Below are 21,880 nucleotides of genomic sequence, written 5' to 3' on the forward strand. Positions count from 1 at the left end.
CACTACTAAGGAAAAGCAACAAGCAGAAGAGATTTGTTTGGACCAAGAAACACAAGGAATGGACATTAGACCAGCGGAAATCTGTGCTTTGGTCTGATGAAAATTGAGATCTTTGGTTCTACCCACCGTGTCCAAACTTTTGACTGGTTTGAGGCTTGTTTGTCAGTATTTGCAGCATTCTCTCCATTCACCAGACATTTCTGAACATTTCCTTAAAATTTGAAGACTCTAGGACATTAACGTCAGGAGATATGGACGTCTGAACGTGGCATCTCGTTGAATTTCCAACTCGCGAGAGATTTATTGAAAATTTTTAATGGGTCAAAAACTATGAAAATGTTGGAATTTCAGGTAAATAATAGGCAGATGTCACTTTCAGATGCCACTTTCAGATGCCAAAGATCATTCCCGCAAAGTTTCAACAGATTCTGAGATGGTGAAGCAACCACCTTCGCTGAGTTGACCCGGACTGACCCTTTGTAAAACTACTCCATGTTGATTACACTGGATAATTGACTTCTCTGCCAACACATTATTGTTCAATCGACCAAATGTCATAAACATACAAAAGCACCATTTATTATTAATGAGCAGATAAGTGTTTCCGCTTGCCACCGGCTCCTACCTCTTGAGCGCCGACACCTTCTTGGGCGACTTCTTCTTGAGCTTGGGCAGCGAGCGGTCCTGTTCGAAGCCTTTGTTGTCGAGCAGCTGGCGCATGGCGATGTTGGCCAGCTGCTCGGCCAGCTTGAAGGTCTCGTTGATGTTGAGGAAGACGGAGAAGACGTGCTCGTTGGAGCGGGTGCTCACCTTGATCACGTCAGGCAGGAGGAGGGTGGCGCTCTTCTCCAGCTGGGTGATATCTGCCCAACGCACCACCAGTTTGGCTGACAGTGAGAGAGAAAAAGACAGATTTGCTGTCAGATAAGACGAGTTAGTGGACTAAGGGAGCCCTCAAGGTACGGCTTAAGATGTCAGAGAGGTTTCTCTTTTAGACGAGTACAAGAAGAATGCCATCATGATACAGTTTGATACGTAGTACTGACTGGTGTAAAGGCTTACCGCACTACAATGTCTCGAATAAATACAGCCTTGAAAAGACTTCTTCAGAAATCCTCACATCAAGATCTCTTTGATGAAGAAATAAAGCTAGTCGGGGATAGATAACCTAATTCACTTAATCACAGGTACTTTTAGCTTCATCACAGCATCTCCTACAACCTCACAAATCCAAAATGTGAAACTGGTTTGACAGGCAGGGAGATGCACAGAGCTTATTTGAGACAGAGGAGGTTCTCGGTGACAAAACAATTGCAGGATCGTTTTCATATTTTCTGGCATTGTCCTTTTATATTGTCATGCTGGCACAATCCTTCTTATGCCTCTTACTGGTTTGCAAAATTCCAAACAAAACCTATGACACAAGATGTCAAGAAAATGCTTTTAGCTACTGGTAAAGTAAAATCCCTGCATTAAAATGCAGAGCTACAAAGTCAAGCACAATTGGATCATAAATGAAATAGACTGTACAGACAATCTGACCTTCAATTTGTGACCAAAAAATGTAAAATACTGCACATTATGAGCCAGGAGGTAACCTAACACATCAGATACTGTAAGTCTGGAAACGTAATCCTTGGAAACTGTTTGAAAAAGTGCAGGCATTTTCCCAAAGTACTTGGCAGGTGATTGGATGAACCATTCGTCAAACTTTAACTGTTCTCACATTTCAAACCTGCCTATAGCTGCCTGTGGTTACTCATCGGGTGCTGACTGGTCTGAGTAACGATGTGAATCACCTCCAGGCATAAAGCTCTTGTAGATTCTCTCATGATCTCATCAATCAAGCAAGAATCCAGCTGACAGAGTACATAAGATGTAGCCCAATGGATTTATTGAAAAATCCTGTTTCTGCACAAATATTGTGCTGCCAGCATCAGCACTCTGATTTTGCTTTAAATATCAGCAAAAGTAAAATTGAAAGAAAGCTGAAACATATCATTATAAGCAGTATTGAGTTGAGATAACTTGTTAAATTAATGAATTTGTGGGCTGGTAGAAAAATAACCAGCAGCTATTTTCATAATTAGTTTATTTTCATGCTGAATATATTGTTCCCACTTCTCAAGTATAAGGATTTGCTGCTTTTTTCTGCTTTTATTTACATAAGCGGTATATGGACAATGGATGGATAGACAATGAAAATAACTACCCTAAGTGAGTGTGAGTGTTCAGAATATGACAAGGCTAACATCTAACCTTCTTTTCCCAGTAAGTAGGAATAGAAGCAGATGTGGTTGATGCTGAGGTAGAGCCATCCCTGTCGAGGAACCTTCCCCTTCCAGTAGCTGCAGGAATAATAGTTGACCAGCTTCTCCTCTTCCGGCATCCCAAACAGCTTACGGAACTTAGCGCTGGCCTCCTTGAACTTGTCCGTGTCGTCGTCCTCTTTGACGTCGTGGTTCTTGTTGTACTCGGCGATGATGCCCTGCAGCAGGACGAGAAGAGACAGACGAGATAATGAGACGCGACATGAGAAGTTTAGACCGCAAAGTGAAGATCTGCGGCGGTTCAACTGACTGATGCTGCACAGTTAATAGCTGAAATGTCAGATTCCACGCTGTTCTACATGTCAGATGGGAGCTGCTGCATTTCACTGGATCCAACTTGCCAGCAGTTAATTTGAAAAACTTTTTTGAAGGGGAGGTGAATAGCTTAAGGTTCATAGCAGGAGGCTTTTGTGTGTGGATTTTAACACCCCTCAAAGAAAACCTGATCCTCTCAAGGCTGTGTTCCTGAGAGGCCATGGGAAACTTAAAGATCCTATTTTCCGATGCAGCCTCCTCTGAGCTACTGACCACACCGCCATCTCATAAATGCTGGCTGGAGGATGTGGTGGCACACCTTAAAGTCAAACAGCTGCAGCATTCTGCTCAAACAAGAAGGGTAAATTTACAACTGGACCGTTCTGAGTAATGTGCACAACATCACTGAACAACTGTTTTGTTTTGGTCTCCCTTATTCTTTAGCATTTATGTATATAGGCTAGTGTTGATGGTTGTTTTGAAAATTGTATTGGTGCATATTAATTACTAGTATTTGCATGAGCATTACAGCCTTTGGTATTTTTTTGATCCATCACCTGTCAAAGTTTGTGTGCAACAAATGCAAACTACAAAATCATTCAGCTTCTATTACTCCGCCGCATTTCTTGATGGATTGATCGATTGCTTTCCATCTAAATTAGGCAACAGTGACCTCATTATGTCTAACGGGAATTTTAAGGAATTAAAATCCAAACACCAAACTGAGGCTTTGACCGCACAGCGAGCGTTCTTACCTGCACCTTTCCTTTGACAAAGGTGGTAATGTCATTCTCATTCTCGAAGATGGACAGAGTCTGCAGCAGGTTGTGCTCCAGCCACTCCCAGTGCTCAGTGATCTCTTTACGGGAGGTTCCTGCAGAGGAGGGAGGACGGGGAAGTCAGAGGCGGCGAGTTAACAGCAGGAGGTGTAATGTTTCAGAAGCAATACAGTGGCACCATTCCACAATGATATGCTTCAGAGATGTTCAAATATTTACATTAAACTCTTGGTTTGCAGAAGCAGAGCAGAGCTAAAGCAATTATTTGCCTAACTGATTAGACAAAACATTTGGCAGCAATAATTCTGATAATGTTCTTACCATTTAGGCCATTTTTAAAGTTCTGTTTTTGGAAAGATTGGAATATAGTTATATTCTTCTTCTATGATAGTAAATTGAACATTTGGGTCTCAGGAACAGGCTGCACAGTGGCTTGGTGGTTAGCACTTTCGCCTTGCAGCGAGAAGACCCCTGGTTCGCATAGAGTTTGCATGTTCTCCCTGTGCATGAGTGAATTTTCTCCGGGTTCTCCAGCTTCGTCCCACAGTCCAAAAACATGCTGAGGTTAATTGGTGACTCTAAATTGTACGTAGATGTGAATGTTAGTGTGATTGTTTGTCTCTATGTGTAGCCCTGTGATAGACTGGTGACCTGTCCAGGTGTCTCCTGTCTTCACCCCAAGTCAGCTGGGATAGACTCCAGCCCCCTGCGGCCCTAATGAGGATTAGCAGTGTTTAGATAATGGATGGATGGATGGATCGATCTTAGGAATGCTCAGAGGGAAAAAAAGCAGTTTGGAGGAATCACCTCAGGCTTTGAGAAAGTGAGCTAGGAGTTTGTAAATGATGAACGGTCTGCTCTTATATAGCACCTTTCTACCTTAGTGGTACTCCAAGAGCTTTACAGTGATAGACACACATTCACACACCAATGCCGACAGAAATGCCTGGCCCGGGGATCTAACCACCAACCTTGCAATCAGAGGACAACCTGACACACAGACTACCATTCAACAGTTTGGGGTCACTTAGAAATATCCTTATTTTTGAAATAAAACAGTTTTATTCCAACAATAATAACATTAAATGAATCAGAAATACTGTCTAGACATTGTTAATGTGGTAAATGACTATTCTCGCTGGAAATGGCTGATCTTTAATGGAATATCTCCATAGGGGTACAGAGGAACATTTCCAGCAACTATCACTCCTGTGTTCTAATGCTACATTGTGTTAGCTAATGGTGCTGAAAGGTTAACTGATGATTAGAAAACCCTTGTGCAGTTATGTTAGCACATGAATAAAAGTGTGAGTTTTCATGGAAAACATGAAATTGTCTGCGTGACCCCAAACTTTTGAACGGTAGTGTAAGAACGGAGGACAGGCTAACGAGGACAAAACTATCAGCAACAACGTCAATGATTCAATGTATATCCTTGTTTCTATCTATCTCTTTCTTTGTTGTCGTTGAGCAGTGTGAAATCAAAACAGATCTTTCGGGACAAACTGATTGCAGTAATGGCCGCCACTGTGAACCATTATCCCTCCACACTGCTGCAAACAGCCCTTCAGTGAGTGCACACTGACTGCATTAGCCTCGTCTGGCAGACTGCTCCACTCTCCTGCTATCTCTGGGAGGAGGAATTAAGAGGGGAGGGGAGCCAATGCCATTTCAAAGCCAGGCCAGTGTATTTTGTAGGCCTCCATTTCAGATAGAGAACACAAATGGAAAACTCATACTTACAATTTGCTAGAAAGCTAAATTAAATACATGCTTGCACGCAAACAAATGGTCTTTGTCAATAAATGCAAAATCCTGGCTAATTACAGTAGTCTGATTCTTAAATATCTTTCTCATCAAGCATCATCCTGATTCATTTCAATGAATTCTCTAAAGTGGGGGCAATCGTTCCATACATACAAATGCCAAAAGATACTGGAGGACACTACAGTTAATCTCCATGTGGAAATGTGCAGGAGTCTAAGCCATAACAGCTTTAAAGCTTATTTATGTCTTCAAAGTTCCTTGGATTCTGTTCTGTTTTAGTGTGCAGTTTTAGCAGGTCTTAACTATAGGCCGATTGTAAATAATTAGTAAATTGACCAATATGTCAATCGCTTACATACGAATCAGCAACATTTCTGGTCACAGATAATGTCAACCGAGTATTTTTCCAGACAGATGTGCCTCAGATTCACTGCTTCCAACCTCTTAGTTGCAATAATTTGCTGCTTTTCTGAGATTTCTATGTGTGTGAGCTGGAGGACTCTGGGTTTACTGGTCAGACAAAACAAGCAGTTTGAGTAGATCAGTGAGGGCTTCAGGAAATTGCAATCAATCAATACTGAAAATAATTGCCTCAGCTCGATGTGTAGCCGGACTATTTTCATATTTAATGGTGCAGTGCTAATGACGGTGCAGAAAAGAGCGCTGCTTCTAATCAGTCTGGAGTGTTGCTGCTCATTTGCATGATTTACTGTCGACGAAGCACTCCTGCTCCTAAAACTGGGGAATGAGTGAATGGAAGTTTGCAGAGAGGAGAACATGCAGATGACATTATTGTAAAGACCAGCTGACGGCATAAAATCCCGATGAAGCTCTACCGAGTGATTAGATGAAAAACATCGATTCCTGCACCCGCTCCTTGTAAAACCACCGGGGCATGATGTAATGTTTGGCATCCAGCAGCCGACATGGGAAAAGGGAGGATGTTAGAACGTCATGTGTTAAAGCTGGGGGAGGGATGTGCTGGGGTAAAATTACCAAAGGAGTAGCCCACACCTGCACTGCTAAAGTGTCCCTGCCTTACTTCAGATGCATGCATTTTCTCACAGGGATAAAGACACACATACCATGCGCAATGATCCAGTAAACTAAAGAGTCGGGAGTCTGGTAGAGGATCCGGTACGGGGCCATCCGAGCGCTTGAATCCAGAACGACATCCAAGGTCCCAACCAGCAAACCTGCAAGAGGAGCCCAGAATACTGTTTTTAGAATGGATTAATCACAGACAATTTTCTAAGAAACTCCTTCTCTCTTCAATGTTAACTCATGACCCAAGTTAACCATTAAATACGTTGCAAAACATTTCCAACACAAACATAAATACCCCATGAGACGTTTAACAAATAAAACACACCGATACATTTATACCATTTTGTCATGCTAAAGGTCATTTCAGAACTGGACGACATTTTACATCAAATTTCAAATAATCCATGCACAAAATACTAAAACGTGCAGTTGTGTAAATTTTCTTGTCCCGAGACAAAATCTTAAAAAAAAAAAAAAAACTAGGCGAAAAGAGTGTTTGAAAATATTTGCAAAGATACCAAGTAAGTCTAGAGTTCCCCCTAAAATGCCATTTTTCTCTTGTCCCACCCCTCTGATGATCAAATTGAATCTCAAATGAAACAGTTAAAATTAAATTTAAATCTCCTTTTTTTGTATCTTTTTTCCCACGGATGTCTCTTGTAATTTTGGGAGCATTTTTTTTAAAATCAGCATAGTATTTTAAATAGTAACTATTATGGATATTCCCACAACAACCCTGTTAGCATAACCATTTCGGCAGGTAGAAGAAGAAAACAGTGAATCCCATGAAACACTCGAATTGACATCAAACGATTTTTCAAATGAATGGGTAGAGTGTTACGCATGTCATCAGGATAAAACTAATTCTTTTGACTGTTTTCCATCAGTCAGTTTGTCCTCTTGGTCAGCAGTAACAGCTAGCTAAATATCTAGCTTCTACTGCTGAGAAAAAGCTAACATTAGCATGGATTAGCAACCCTGTTACTGTGATTAGAGTAGGGTTAGCAAACAACAAATAAAACATGGAATAAAAATGGTACCATTGATGTGTAAGCTGAATCAATCAAACCTTTCATAGTTTATTATTTATTATTGAAGAATATGTAGCAGAAAGCTGTAAAAGAGAAGGTTATTTTTTTTTAAATAAAATAAAAATTGAAGTCCAAATGTCCTCCAACTCTGAAATGAACCCTAAAGCAAAAGGGGGAAATAATGAAGTCTTGTGGTTTAAGATACGAGTTTGAAAAACATCCTGTGGCTTAAACGTGTCTGGTTTTACTTGTTCGCCATGCGATCTACACGTGTGTGAGACTCTGGGTTGTAGTGTTATGATTAGGCTCCGTGATAAACAACCGCATTTTCTAAATGAGTCGTCCAACATGAAGAATTTATGAAACTGTAACTAATGGCCTCATTAACAGTTTATTAAAAAAAAAAAAAAAATCTGTTAATAATTTATAGATTAGTTGTGTTCCATTAGTGTGAACCTATTTGTTTGTCAGGTTGTACAAAACAAGCCTGTCTCATATTTATCCTCCTCCAGCTTTGTCTTTTGAGGTTTTAATGCCCTTTAAAGGGGAAAGACCTTTTTTAAAAAAAGAGCGCAGAGCGGTGCTCTGAAAACTATCGTATCTGATGAGATGGCACCAGAGTTATCTCAATGTGGGTTTAGAAACCACAGTTGTTTTTTAACATTCTGCTGCTTTGTAAATCATGTCAGTTTGGAGAGTGGGGAACCTATGACATAAAAGGCAGCATATCTTGATTTGTGCTGCTCTGCTTTTGACCACTGTTTTATTCATCTGACTCTCGGTACTCTACTAATTGTGAGCGAGCCGTAGCTGGTACTAAATAACTCTAATCCAGGGCTGTTAAACTCATTGTAGTTCAGAGGCCACATTCAATCCAATTTAATCTCAAGTGAGCAGTACAATCATAACATAATAATCGATAAATAACTCCAAAATATTCCCTTTGTTTTAGTGCAAAAAAGTACATTCTGACAATGTTCACATTTACATAATGAATAATCCTTTTACAAAACATTATGAACAACCTGAAATTTCTTAAGCAAAATTTCAACAATATTCAGCCTCATTTTATCATTTGTGTATCACAATTTACAGATTACAGTATCTACAAAAGGCACAAAACATTTAGTCGCAGGTATCTGGAACTGAACAATACAGTATTTTACAACTTGTCAAGATCTAGAAATAATGTTAAATTCCCATCCTGACTACCACATCACACAAACTCAAGTGGGAACTACTAAGAAAGAAGGTTAAGTTATCCCTGTCTTGCCAATGTAGAAAATTTATGCATAAAAAAAAAAAGCATAAAAGTTGTGGTAGAACATCAACAACAGAGTTCCACCAACCCAAACTCAGTCATACTGCTGCCTCACATTATATTGCATAATGTTCAATGTCTTTAAATATTTTCACAGGAAGTATTTTTTTCACCTCTGTAATTCTTTGAAAACTTTGCAAAGTCGTTCCGTGGGCCAGATTGGACCCTCTGGAGGGCTGATTTTTGCCCTTATGTTAGACACTCCTGCTCTAATCCATCAGACTGACCACCTTAGCGGAAGATTTGACCAAAAAAAAATGTGCATTATCTGCACCATAGTCCTGTTAGCAGCGTGGAGCCTTGTGCTTAGGAGTTTGCTTTAGTGCTTGTAGAAGACACGCTTTGATGAAACACCTACTAACGGTTTCACACCGTTCCACTGATGTACAGGATGCAATAATGTGCCAAAAAAAAATTGGAAAATTCAACACAAACAGCAGGAAAAAAGACAACTAGAAAAGAAATACTAATGTAAAAAATGCAAGTTTTACATTTTTAAGAAAAATCAACTTTACTAATGCTTTAAAGTGAAGGAAATCCACAATATACGCTACCGTTCAAAGGTTGGGGTCATCCAGACAATTTCATGTTTTCCATGAAAACTCACACTTATATTCATGTGCTAACATAATTGCCTAAGGGTTTTGTAGATATTCCATTAAAAAACAGCCATTTCCAGCTAGAATAGTCATTTACCACATTAACAATGTCATTTAATTTTATCTTCATTGAAAAAAAATGCTTTTCTTTGAAAAAAAGGGACATTTCTAAGTGACCCCAAACTTTTGACTGATATATATCCTATGTGATGCAAATAGCTTTAATTGTAATCATGTATAATGATACAATTCTAACAGTGTTTGCATTAACGGTATTTTGTCTGATACTGCAGAGGTACAGCCACCGGAATTTATTCACACAAAGTCTCACATCTTAGTGTCCAGTCTTTTTCTAAATGTGCAAATGACTTTGTTGTTTAGAATGCACAAACAAAACCTCTATTCATCCGGCTGAAAAGTGAACTTAAGCCCCAGGCTATTATGTGAGGTGTTACACAACTTAAAACAAAGACGCTTAAAGCATAAAATTGCACAATAATTGGAGTCAGAGTACAACACATAATCATAACCCAGCCAATAACGTGTTCTATGTCAAACAGACACCTGTCCTTTGTAGGTCGAATCTGCTGTGTGACACAGTTGTGGTTGCTTTGGGGAGAGATTGCGGTCTTTCCTGTGCTTAATCAGTTCAACATCACACCCCTGCCTTCAAGCTGGGTTTTTATGTTTGTTTTGCTTTTTCAGTGCATAAACAGTCTAAATCAAGTAGCTTTTTCCCCTCACGCCTGTCTGTTCCAGTTGCTCTAGTAAGTGAAAAACACTCACACCAGAAGGTGATTTGTTTTGCTCCAACAGTAAAGATCTTTGATTGCGTCCTTGTTTCTGTGCAGAGAAGCACAAAGACTCACATGATCGTGTAGCTCTGATGGCCACTGCTCGCTCTGAGGCATTTTCCAGCCACGCAGACAGAATAAATGGAACACGTTACCATTACAGCTGCTGTGTTTTTGGGTTTGTGATGCCTTTTGTTTTGTGGAGCTCACACCCCCTCATTCAACGTGTGGAAAGAAATAGTTACTGTCAAGGCAGAGAAGGAACAAGTCGTCACATGGAGCTAAGACTGCAGACACTTGTGATGTTTGTGACAAACTTCAGCTACAGGAAGAGTATAAGGGTTATTCCAGAACTGAAGGACATCTGAGCTTCAAAATGTTTGAAAAATAAACCTTTTCTTCTGCAGTTTTCTGCTCCATATTCATCAATAATAAACTATCAAAGGCTTGATTGGCTTAACTTACACATCAATGGTACCATTTTTATTCCATGTTTTATTTGTTGTTTGCTAACCCTGCTCTAATCACAGTAACAGGGTTGCTAATCCACGCTAATGTTAGCTTTTTCTCAGCAGTAGAAGCTAGATATGTATTAGCTAGCTGTTACTGCTGACCAAGAGGACAAACTGACTGATGGAAAACAGTAAAAAGAAATTGTCAGATCCTGACAATATGAGGTAGAATGAGACATTCAATTAAGGCTGATAAGGTTATGAAAATCTGAAAAATAATAGAAGAGGGGACATAGCTTTGTCTAATCATTCTTTTGGAAAACTGTTCGATGAGGTTAACCCCAGTGTTTCATCGTTTTCTTCTTCTACCAGCTAAAAAGGTTAGGCTAATAGGACTCCATGCATAATAGTTACTATTTAAAATACTATGCTGATTACCTCCGCCAAGGAGGTTATGACACCCGGCGTTTGTGTGTCCGTCTGTCTGTCTGTTAGCAAGATAACTCAAAAACGCCTGGGCAGATTCACATGAAATTTTGAGGGGATGTAGACTATGGTAAGAGGAAGAGCTGATTTAATTTTGGTGGCAATCCGGAAAGGATCCTGGATTCTGGATCACTTTGAATTTTTAAGTATGTTTTAGTATGTGGTCCAAAATATGACAAAAACATAAGTTAGTATGTCATCCAACAAATTGGAGCAAGGTGTCCAGATAGCTCAACTGGTTAAGAAGGTGATTCATGAACAGAACTGTGTCAGACACGCAGGTTTGATTCCAGCTCATGAGCCTTTACTGCATGGGTTTGCCGTTTTCCTCTCTATCCTTGGCGGAGGTCTGCACTTTGAGTGCTTTTCTAGTTGTAAAAAAAAATGTTCCCACAATTACAAGAGACACCAATGAAAAACATAATGCCCAAAAAATGAGATTTAAATTTCATTTTAACTGTTTTATTTCAGATTCAATTTGGTCATCAGGGGAGTGGGAGAAGAGAAAAATGCCATTTTATTGGGAACTCCAGACTTATTTGGTATTTTAAATAATTTCAAACACTCTTTTCTTCTAGTATTTTTTTTAGATTTGGTCTCAGGATGAGTACATTTACACAACAACTGCATGTTCTAGTATTTTGTACATGGATTATTGGAAATTTGAAGGGTGGGATGTAAAATTTCCTCCAATTCTGGAATGCCTCCTAAAAGACAGCTACATAGCAACTTGTTCATCTTTAAACATTGGTCAAAAGCTTCAGCTGAATTTGCAAAGATGTGAACAAAAGGTGTCTGTTGGGGGTTTCTGCTAGCAGCTGATCAGAGAAACAGGTGGTCGAATGGATTTGGTGGTCTCGCCTGAGTTTCCTGCGTTAAACCTCAACTCACGCTTCGTAGACTGAACCTGTCACCTTGCATGGTGCGACTAAAATCCGGACGCGCCATCGTTCATGAAGTCTTCAGAAGCGGCAACAGATTCTCGCACTTTGGCATTTCACTCACAGCTATTTGTTTTTGAAAGCTCGTTCTTCTTTGAGGTCTACGTGTGAGCAGCCTTTATGACTGTTTGAACCTTGTGATGTTCGTTTGTCAAAGAGGAACTTGTCTTTGCACTTAAACACTTGCTTGTTTGCCTCAGAGGACTAAACCAAAGTGTCACGCTGCAGTGTCTCATTAGTTTCAGTGTGTTTAAGACTCCAGCTGATTGACCTTTTATTGACGTCTTCTGCACTGTGAATAAATCTGTTGTGTGTTTATTTGTGCATGTATGGCAGCTCTCTACCACTAAGTGTAGCTACAGTTTTAGCAACTTTTATCAGGCCTGCCAGATATTTATTGAGGCCTGAGTTCCTTTTACTGTTGTTTTTCCTCTGTGCACAAGAGGAACTAGCAAAAAGGGGTGTTAAAAGGAAGGCAGAGAGAAATTTACATGAGTAAAGAAACTAAAGAACACATAGGTCAGTGAGTCTAAATCCCTCCTTATTGTTTCTGTCTCTCCTCAGACTTCTTCTCCCCCTGACAAGAAGAAAACAGTCCAGCTTGCCTCGCTTGTCTTGTCTCCTCGTCTCCCCTCCTCCCTCCCAACCAGTCTCTGTGTGACTCATAGCGATCTGCAGAACAAAAATAACCTTCCTCCCATGGTAGCTATACCTACCGCGAAACGGGTAGAATATTTCCTGCAAACGGCTGCACATTTGCTTGAAAAATGCATTTTATCATCGAGTTTGCCTTTCTGCTGCTGTTGCAGGTTTCTAAATTGCAACCAATTGTGCTTCTACTTTGTAATTAGGAACCGTCAGAATATTTATAAGCATCCAAAATCTGGCTTCTCAAAGTAATATTGCCACTAAAGGCGGCTGTCGCTGTTCATAAGTCATTAATACAGGGCTCTTACAACCCGTTAGATCTGCAGCTGTAACTGTAAATGAGTTGTTGGACGTGTCCTGTCATGTTTTCATCTAAACCAAGTCCAGCATTTCTCAACAAAACACATCGTCTGTGTGCTTAAGACCTTGTTAATGTACACTACCGTTCAAAGGTTTGGGGTCACTTAGAAATGTCCTTATTTTATTTTTTGCAGCTTTATTTGACAGTCATAGTGAGAGGAAGACAGGAAAGTGAGAAGAAGAGAGGAAAGGGCCATGGGCGTGAATCGAACCCATGATCGCTGTATAGGGACTACAGCCCCAGTTTATGAGTCGACTGCTCAACCTGTTGAGTTACCCGGGCACCCAAAAATGTCTTTATTTTTGAAAGAAAAGCAGTTTTCGTTGATGAAGATATCATTAAATTAATCAGAAATACAGTGCAGACATTGTTAATGTAGTAAATGACTATTCTAGCTGGAAATGGGTGATTTTTAATGGAATATCTACATAGGGGTGCTGAAAGGTTCATTGATGATTAGAAAACCTTTGTGCAGTTATGTAAGCACATGAATAAAAGTGTGAGTTTTCATGGAAAACATGAAATTGTCTGGGTGACCTGAAATTTTTGGACGTAGTGTACATCTGTGCACTGTTTAGGTCAATAGTTCCTTAGGTCAGTGGCTCCCAGACTGGCAACCATCAACAAATGTGCACCACATTGCACCTTCTTCTTAACCACACAGGTTTTTTAAAAGAATACTACAGCCAACTGACTCTGCAGAAGGTTGGGAGGATGAGAGTTAAGTGTTTTTGTGTAAAATGTGGAACGGAGCTCATTTGGAGAGAGGATGAAGCAGCACACTCCGCTCACTGAATGGCCACTTGAGGATGACTTCAAATGGGAGCCAATCTCCATAGACCCCCAATGTTAAAAAGGCCAGCTTCACAGCAGAAATAAACCTATTTACAGCCTGGTGCAGAACATTTTGGTCGCTATGGCCAATTTCCTCATTCATGGCAGCTATACAGTAGGCACATTTTTACCTGACTCATTCATTTAAATAGCATTAAAGCGAGAAAGTTTTGCATAATTAAGGGCGTGGCAGCTTTGAGGGACAGATGGGTGCCAACTTAGGACAGTCTATGGACCAGGACCGATCATTTTAGCTCATTTTTGGATTTGTCAGGAGTTCGGAGTGGTCAGGTACCGCAAAGATAGCAACAGCCACCACACTGAACTACAAGACAACTGTAGAGAAAACCTATGAGTGAAGCCACGACAGGTTTGCCCATCTTTGTTTACAGCAGGGGTGTCAAACAGGCGGCCCGCAGGTCAAAAGTGGCCCTCCAGAGGGTCCAGTCTGGCCCGTTTGACAACTTTACAAAGTGTAAAAACTACAGAGAAGACATTAACTGCAAATTGTAAATTTAGAAAACTAAAATTTAAAAATAATTTCTGGATTTTGACAAGTTGTTTTAATCATAAAGTGAAATACTATATCATTCAGTTCCAGAAACGTGACTAAATGTTTTGTTCCTTTGTAGACACACAGTGATCTGTAAGTTGTAATGTGTCAATGATAAACTGAGGCATAATGTTGAAAGTGATCTTATTTTTCTTAGAAAATTTCAGATTGTTCATAATGTTTTGTAAAAAGACAGTTCATTAAATGCAAACATTTTCAGAATTGTACCTTTTTGCACTAAAACAAAGAGAAAAATGTGGAGTTGTGGTTATTTATAAGTTATTATGTTCAGATTTTACTGGTCTGGCCCACTTGAGATCAAATTGGGTTGAATGTGGCCCTTGAACTAAAATGAGTCTGACACCCCTGATTTACAGCTGGTGGAGGGGATGCCATGTTTGACTTGTCAGATTGAGGGTATTTTTTTTTTAATGTTATATGTCCAATGTATGGACATATAACCAGAACATCTCATCCTACACACTCGCCTCCCTTGTTGATTAGTCAGTTTCCAACGCATGCATTCTGCAGCGGCTCATGCAGCTCTCGTACTTGCACTTCAACATGCTGCCACCCGTAGCTCCACAAGATGCTACCGTTTTTCTGATGGAGTCCACCAAGCAAACACACATTTGCTGTTTTCTACCAACACTCTCTGGCCTTCTGCCAACTCAGACACCGGAGCTCCAGACCTGTGAAGCTGAATATGCCTTTGGTTTGTGCCCAGCTCTGTAAAACGCTCCATCCTGGTACTAGCGATGGCTTCCTTTCTTCTCCGTGGAAGAACGGCTCGAGGGCCGTGCCAGTGTCACCGGGTGCCAACTGGCGCACAAAGCAAGTAAGCAAGCTCAGCTTTTACATAACAATGACATCATCCCCCAGCACCACTTAGCACGCTTTGTGTTGCCACAGCCACAACTCACCAGAGACTGAGTAAGAAGAGGAGGCTGCAGGCCTAATTATTAATATAAAACAAGGTCATATTACCAATATTGCATTCTAAATTTGCAACCAGTGTCATGTTTTTGTAATATGAGGAATCAGACCAAGCCCTTAATGTTTACAGTCTCCTTTTATTAGTCTGACTACAGCTGGGAAATATCATGGTGATATGAGATGACAGGAATCAGACCACAGTAGCAGATTTTACTCAAACACTTTACCATGTTGAAGCTTTTAAATATTTCTAGTGTTAAAAGGTCGCAGTTTTTTGTGCATGAAAGTGATCGAGTCCATTCATTTGCATTTAATTTAGTGGATTAACTAAAGAACAATATTTCTTTTTGGGTCATCTTTTCGGTTAATAAGTGGTTTCTCTATTGTGTTTTCAGAAAAGATGCCAGATGGTTTCCAGGTGGGAGAAATAATAACTATGCAACACAAAACAGTGCAGTCTTTGGATTAACAAAATGGGGATAATCAATCCTCAATTAAGCTGCTCTGTACTTAGATTGTAGATATGCAGCCTACAGTATGTATTAACTATGTCCATGCAAAAAAAGACTGTCAACCGCTCTATCACAATAACAAATAGAATATCCTGACAAAATGTTGGGCTACTGCTGTATCTTGCAGACAACTATAACTCTGGTCACAGTTGTTGGTGTTAAAGCTCAGTGTGCAGCGACACTGAGTGACACGAAGTGAGAAATTCTCGACTAAGGAACACAAACTGAGCTGAAGAGCACTGACCGATCAGTGAGACCTCCTGTTCAGTTCTGAATCAAAGTCAATCAGGGCTCCACCAAAACTCTCGCCCAGTGTGCAGGTTTATCACCCGATCTTAACATTGCGTGTCTCATGTTAGCATCAAGACATTCAGTATTCAAGCAAATGTAAACCCAGTATGAAGCATACTCCAACATCAATTTGTATTTACGCAAATTACCACAGAAAATACAGTGCCATCTGATCATTCACCATAACATTACTGTACAGAATGCATGTGTGCAGTATCTGCTGAGGCGCAGGAAGATAATCAGGCCATGATGGAGTTTCCAGATATAAATGTACATAAATAAGGATGTAAACCAGAGGTATCAAACTCATCTTAATTCAGGGGCCACATTCAGCCCAATTTGATCTCAAATGGGTCAGACCAGTAAAATCACAGCTAAATAATCCAAATTTATCCTTTCTTTTAGTACAAAAAAGTACATTCTGACAATGTTCACATTTAAGGAATTATCTTTCTACAAAAGATTATAAACAACCTAACATTTCTGAAGAAATGTAAGTGAAATTTCAACAGCATTATGCCTCAGTTTATAGTCACAACTTACAAATAAGTGTGTCTGCAAAACATTTAGTCACAGGTATGTAGAAAATATTTTACTTTATGATCAAAACGACAAAAGTCAGACAAAGAAACCCAACAAAAACAAGCCAAAATATTACCAAAACGAGACACAAAGCAACAAAAAATGGACACAAAATGACAAAAACATGAGACAAATAAAAGTCAGACAGAAAACAACAAAAACAAGCCAAAATATTACAAAAAAGAGACAAAAAACAACAAAGTGAAACACAAAAGGACAAAAATAAGAAAAAAAACAAGCAAGACAAAAAAAGAAACAAAATGACAAAACATGACAAATGACAAGTTGGACAAAAAACAAGACACAAAACAACAATGCACAATCTAGTATTTTACTTTATGATCAAAACAACTTGTCATGGTCTAGAATTTACTTCAAATGTACAGTTTTACAAATTTGCAATTAGCAATTGTAATTTTACTCTTTACAAAGTCGTCCTGTGGGCCGGATTGGACCCTCTGGAGGGCCGCTTTTGGCCCGTATGCCGCATGTTTGACACCCCTGCTTTATATGCTTCATTTGCAAAAATGGCTATAGTAGCCTCTTTTACTGCCTGACAGATGATCGGCTGTGTGTCATTTCTAGAGGTCTCGCCACAGATTGGGATAAACTGCAATCAACCTAATGCAGGGCGACCGAATTTCAAAATCCTCAGAAAAACCAGGACGTCAAACTGTGGACCTTAGCATTCCTCCTGCTCCTCCGCCTCCTCTTTCTGCTGCTGCTGCTTGACCCATTTTGGAAGGAAAAGGCAAGAGAAATCAGGCGGAGGAGGAGGAGTGAGAGAAGGAAGAAGGGGAATGATTCAGCATGAGCAAGCAAACAGACCGGGTCTCTGGTTCGTGGTCAAATACAACCATTAGCAGCTGCTAAGCTCAAACCACAGCTGCAGCAGTTTGTGTTGTTGGAATGGCTGAAATCTAATTTCCTCTGCATGCTGCACCAACATCATCTCCACCTCAGGGTGTGAGGTAGGAAAAAAAAAATATCAGACTGAGGCTATCTGTTGGGTGTCAGCACAATTGGTAAAGCTTTGATAAGATGTGGATGAATCAATTAGTAAACACACACATTGAGGTGAGAGGCCGCCTGACAGCTGATGGGTCACGTGATCCTCACATTCTCCCTCCATGTGTTTCCTAATGTCCACACACACCTTCTATCAGCTCCATTCAAACATCAAATACTGGATATTTTTTGTGTGTGTTTTTGAGTCATGAGATGGGACTCACCCGCCAGTCCTCCGCCTCCGTCCCCGTGGCCTTTCCTCTTCTGGAGGATGAAATACGGATTGGCTCTCTCGGTGATCCATAACGCGCCCGCCAGCAGCACATCTTCGGGACTGACCCACATGATTCTGCCTTTTATTACCGGAACATTGAACAAACAGGACAGCTGCTGACAGCCACCGTCACTGGACTGTTGAATTATTAAAAAATAAAAGTGATAATAATAAAAGAATAAAGCACCGATGAGGGCCTGGTGTTCTCTGGATTATTGACCCTTATATTCTCGCCAGTGTTGGGTGTCCGGGCAGGACGCGCAGGCTGCTATAATTAAACCCGTCCTGCAAGGATCGGCTCGGTTCGGCGCATTTCACGCACGCAAACCTCCTCCTGCAGCTCCAGCCTCGTGTGTGCCCCACGGGCTTTTTAAATAGCCGAATCAGATCAGGAGAACGGCTCGGTTTGAAGCAGCTGGTCGGTCTTTGTTGTCCTCGCTCCGCGGCAGGTGCGATCCGGGTCAGCGCTTGTTTTGCGGCGCTGCGGCGACAAAACCGACTAAAACCGGCAGCGAACGGTCCGGTAGACCTCCCAGCGGCTGCGTCCGTCCGTCTGCTGGAGTGTAAAATACGGTGCTTGAAAAAGAAGCTCGAAAAAAAGACAGCGCTGCGGTCCTTCCTCCTCCTCCTCCTCCTCAGCTGAAGCACCGCCACCGCCGCACGCGAAATATAACGCGTCACGGAGCGCGCTCTCGTCAGCTGGGAGGCGGGGGCGCGCGAGGACAGAATCAATGAAATGAGTTCAAAAGAGAATAAACTCAGATGATCTGCTTTGATAAATTTAGTCTGGATTGTTTTGTTTGCTTGTCTGCAGGTTATTGATGAGCGCTGATCAAAGGTCACACCAATACTGCCACTTAGGTAAGCCACTGTTAAAACAACAACACAAAAACAACAACAATACAGATGTTTATACATAAAAATATTATTTATTTTATTTTTCTTAATTGATATTTCTGATTTAATGCTACCAATAGTAAAAACAAATCTGTAAAATAACAGATGAAAAGTTATTTCCCATTTTCAGTGCTCGATCTGCTGATTTTTTCTTTCAAATGACAGCAAATACCTCTGAAGTCATATATTTTATTTTGTTTACAACAACAAAACAACATTACAACAAAATAACCCATAAAATCACAGTAACACTCTGGCAAGAAAAGTGCCAGAAAAATATGTTACAAAATGGTGGAATACCAGTGAAAATAGCAGCAAGTGTCAGTAAAATAAAAAATATTTTTAGCTAATTTAAATAGGATAAATACAATAAATAATTAAAGTAAAAAATACAAATAAAATAAAATAAAAATTTCATTTGTAAACAAACAAAAAAACTAGAGTTTTGCTGTGGACATTATTTACAATTTTAACCTGTTTTTTCTTTCTCCTTCAATATTAGTTAAGATTTTGTGTGCTTGTGTGGTTTTACTACCTATTTTCTGCAATTTAACAAAACAAGGACCATAGGTGAATCTGTAAAATAACACACAAAAAATATTTAGCATTTTCCTAAAAATGTTAAAAATGCATTTTTCTTTAATATAATCATACAATATTTTTATTTTAAAAATAATGACAAATATCTGTAAAATAATACATTCATTTTGATTCAAATACAGTTAAAAAAGTGCAATTGTGCTGTAAGACAGTAAATTACGATTTGTAAAAATACATATTCTTTATTGTGTGTCTGTTTTAAGTCAACATGTAAACTGACATTTTTTTCTGTGATTTTAGTAGATATTATCTGTAATTTACAAAAACCAGAAAATCTGTAAAAAAAAAAGCAGTTTTTTACATTTTTTCCCCAAATATTGGCAAATATCTGTAAAAAATAATGATATATTGTTGATTTAAATACACAGTTTACACCAATTTCTTTACAGTTATGTAATTTTACAGTTAAGAATGAATACCCATTTGTAAAAAAATACAAAGTTTTGATGTGGATGTCATTTACAGTTTTGACCCGTTCTTTTAGGGTTAATGCATAAACTAAACAGGGAAAAATCTGTAAAATAACAGGAAACTGTTCAATAAATTTACAGTTAACTTGTTTTACAGTGCTGCTTACATAAGGATTATGCAACAGAAACTGTTCCTTTTCCTTTACTTCCAGTTTTCAAGCAACACGAGGGTCAGCTTGCCTGCAGGGAAAATAACCTCGTCTTTCTATAGTTGCCATTGACACAATGCATCTTCTGCAGCCCCTTACCTGAGGCTACCAATCACAAGTCAAGCCAAAGTCAAATCAAGTACAAGTCAAAACACAGCCAAATAAACCATTACATTAAATGAAACAACTGATTTTTAATGGAGTATCTACATAGGGGTACAGAGGAACATTTCCAGCAACCATCACTCCTGTGTTCTAATGCTACATTGTGTTAGCTAATGGTGCTGAAAGGCTAACTGAGGATTAGAAAACCCTTGTGCCGTGAATAACACTGATTATATTGGTCTTATGTGGTGTTCTGCTGGAAAACCTTGGATTTTGGCGTTCATGTCGATGAGACTTCAACACCTTAATAAACGTTGTCCGAGAACAAACACTCCTTCATGCAAACAACAATCCTAAATGCCACTGACCTACCCCTGCAGGAAAATGTACCCCACCACATTCCGAAAATATCAAGCAATCAGGAACATCTTGAGGAACATGACAGTCGCCCAAGATGTTGATCAACAGGAAGCAGTGGAACAACTTTGATTCCCAGAGGCTCCACTGCACAACCCAGAGTACCCAAGGATCCACTGCGTTGAGCTTTTTAAGTTTATTGAGGAGTTAGTCGAGGCTCCGCTCATACCGGCTGCAGCCATCATCATTTCGAACACCAGCGTGGTCCGAGAAGCTCCCTCTAACTTTGACTGAATTTCATATAAAGACCACAGTGCTAGGAAGCTTGGATTTGGCGTCTATATTTACCGGTTTTCAAAACACGAACACTAAACATTACTACTACCACTACTACTATTCGCTCGGCTGTTTAAAAATGGCAGTTCTGTGTTTTCACTGTGGATCGTTGGTCACCGTAACCCCGCCCCAAGCCCGTGATGTGCTCGGTTCACAACTCTGGCCCAGTAATGAGTTGGTGCCTGAAAAGCTCCAGTTTTTGGAGTCTGGAGTCGGAGCTCAGCTTATGGAAACACAAAAAACCAGTGGCAAGTCAGGCAATGGCTCCAACTTTGAACTGGAACCAGCTCTATCGAAAAGGGGGTCCTGAGAGGTCCTCTAGTCCAGGTCCAATGGTTCAGAGCATTTTTGACCACATAAAGAGAACCAACACAATTTTAGACAGATGGTCATAATGTTATGATCAATGTATATGTATGTACACTACCAGTCAAAAGTTTGCACACACCTTCACAATCAGTGGTTTTTATTTAATTATTTTCTATATTGTAGATTAATACTGACGACATCAAAACTATAAAAGAATACATATTTAATTATGTTGTAAAGAAAAACTTGTTAATCTTAATTAGTCTGCAATGTAGAAAACAATACAAACGGGTAAAACCACTGAATGAGAAGGTGTGTCCAGACTTTTGACTGGTAGTGTGTTTATTAAAAACTGTCAGGCTAAATTTCGGGAGTAAAGTTACAAATTTATGCCAAAAAAAAATCAATTTCACCCAAAATGTGGCCTAAATCAATGCAATCTTCACATTGATTGCAGGGCTTCAATATTTTACTTGGTGTACACAGAGTTTGGAAATAAGTAAACATAGAGTCAGTTAGTAGAACAAGGTGATCTGATCACACTTTTAAAGCTTCTTACTGAAGTTAATGATTAAAACCAGATTTCATCACAGGGCTCCTTTTTAAGACCACAGCAACCATGTAACGATCTTTACTATAATCCAAATGACCTGCTGCCTTTAAGGGCCCCTTCATAAAGAAGTAATGCTGGTAATCCTGCTTTTAGTGTATGAGCAAAATTAAATCTAAAGTACATGTAATGACACTATAATAAACGAAAGCATAACAGAAAATGTAATGGAGCAAATAAGCATGTGAATACCCCACAGACACTGTGAGATAATGACTCAGTTGTTGTGCTTTCTGTAGCCTCATA

General features: G+C 39.7%; 1 protein-coding gene across 1 annotated transcript in view; it reads right to left on the reverse strand.

Annotated features, from left to right (window-relative positions):
* tbc1d9 (TBC1 domain family, member 9 (with GRAM domain)) overlaps window positions 1–18,467 on the reverse strand; it is a 33,846-nt gene extending 15,379 nt beyond the window's left edge. The window contains exons 1-5 of the mRNA XM_022221847.2: window positions 17,752–18,467; window positions 6,217–6,327; window positions 3,341–3,459; window positions 2,260–2,488; window positions 626–887 (exon numbers count right to left, since the gene is read on the reverse strand). Of these exons, the coding sequence (XP_022077539.1) occupies window positions 626–887; window positions 2,260–2,488; window positions 3,341–3,459; window positions 6,217–6,327; window positions 17,752–17,872 (842 nt within the window). The 5' untranslated portion in view covers window positions 17,873–18,467. The remainder of the gene's footprint in view (window positions 1–625; window positions 888–2,259; window positions 2,489–3,340; window positions 3,460–6,216; window positions 6,328–17,751) is intronic.
* Window positions 18,468–21,880: the final 3,413 nt, after the last annotated feature.

This window comes from Acanthochromis polyacanthus, chromosome 3, assembly GCF_021347895.1.
Source record: "Acanthochromis polyacanthus isolate Apoly-LR-REF ecotype Palm Island chromosome 3, KAUST_Apoly_ChrSc, whole genome shotgun sequence".
Classification (NCBI taxonomy): domain Eukaryota; kingdom Metazoa; phylum Chordata; class Actinopteri; family Pomacentridae; genus Acanthochromis; species Acanthochromis polyacanthus.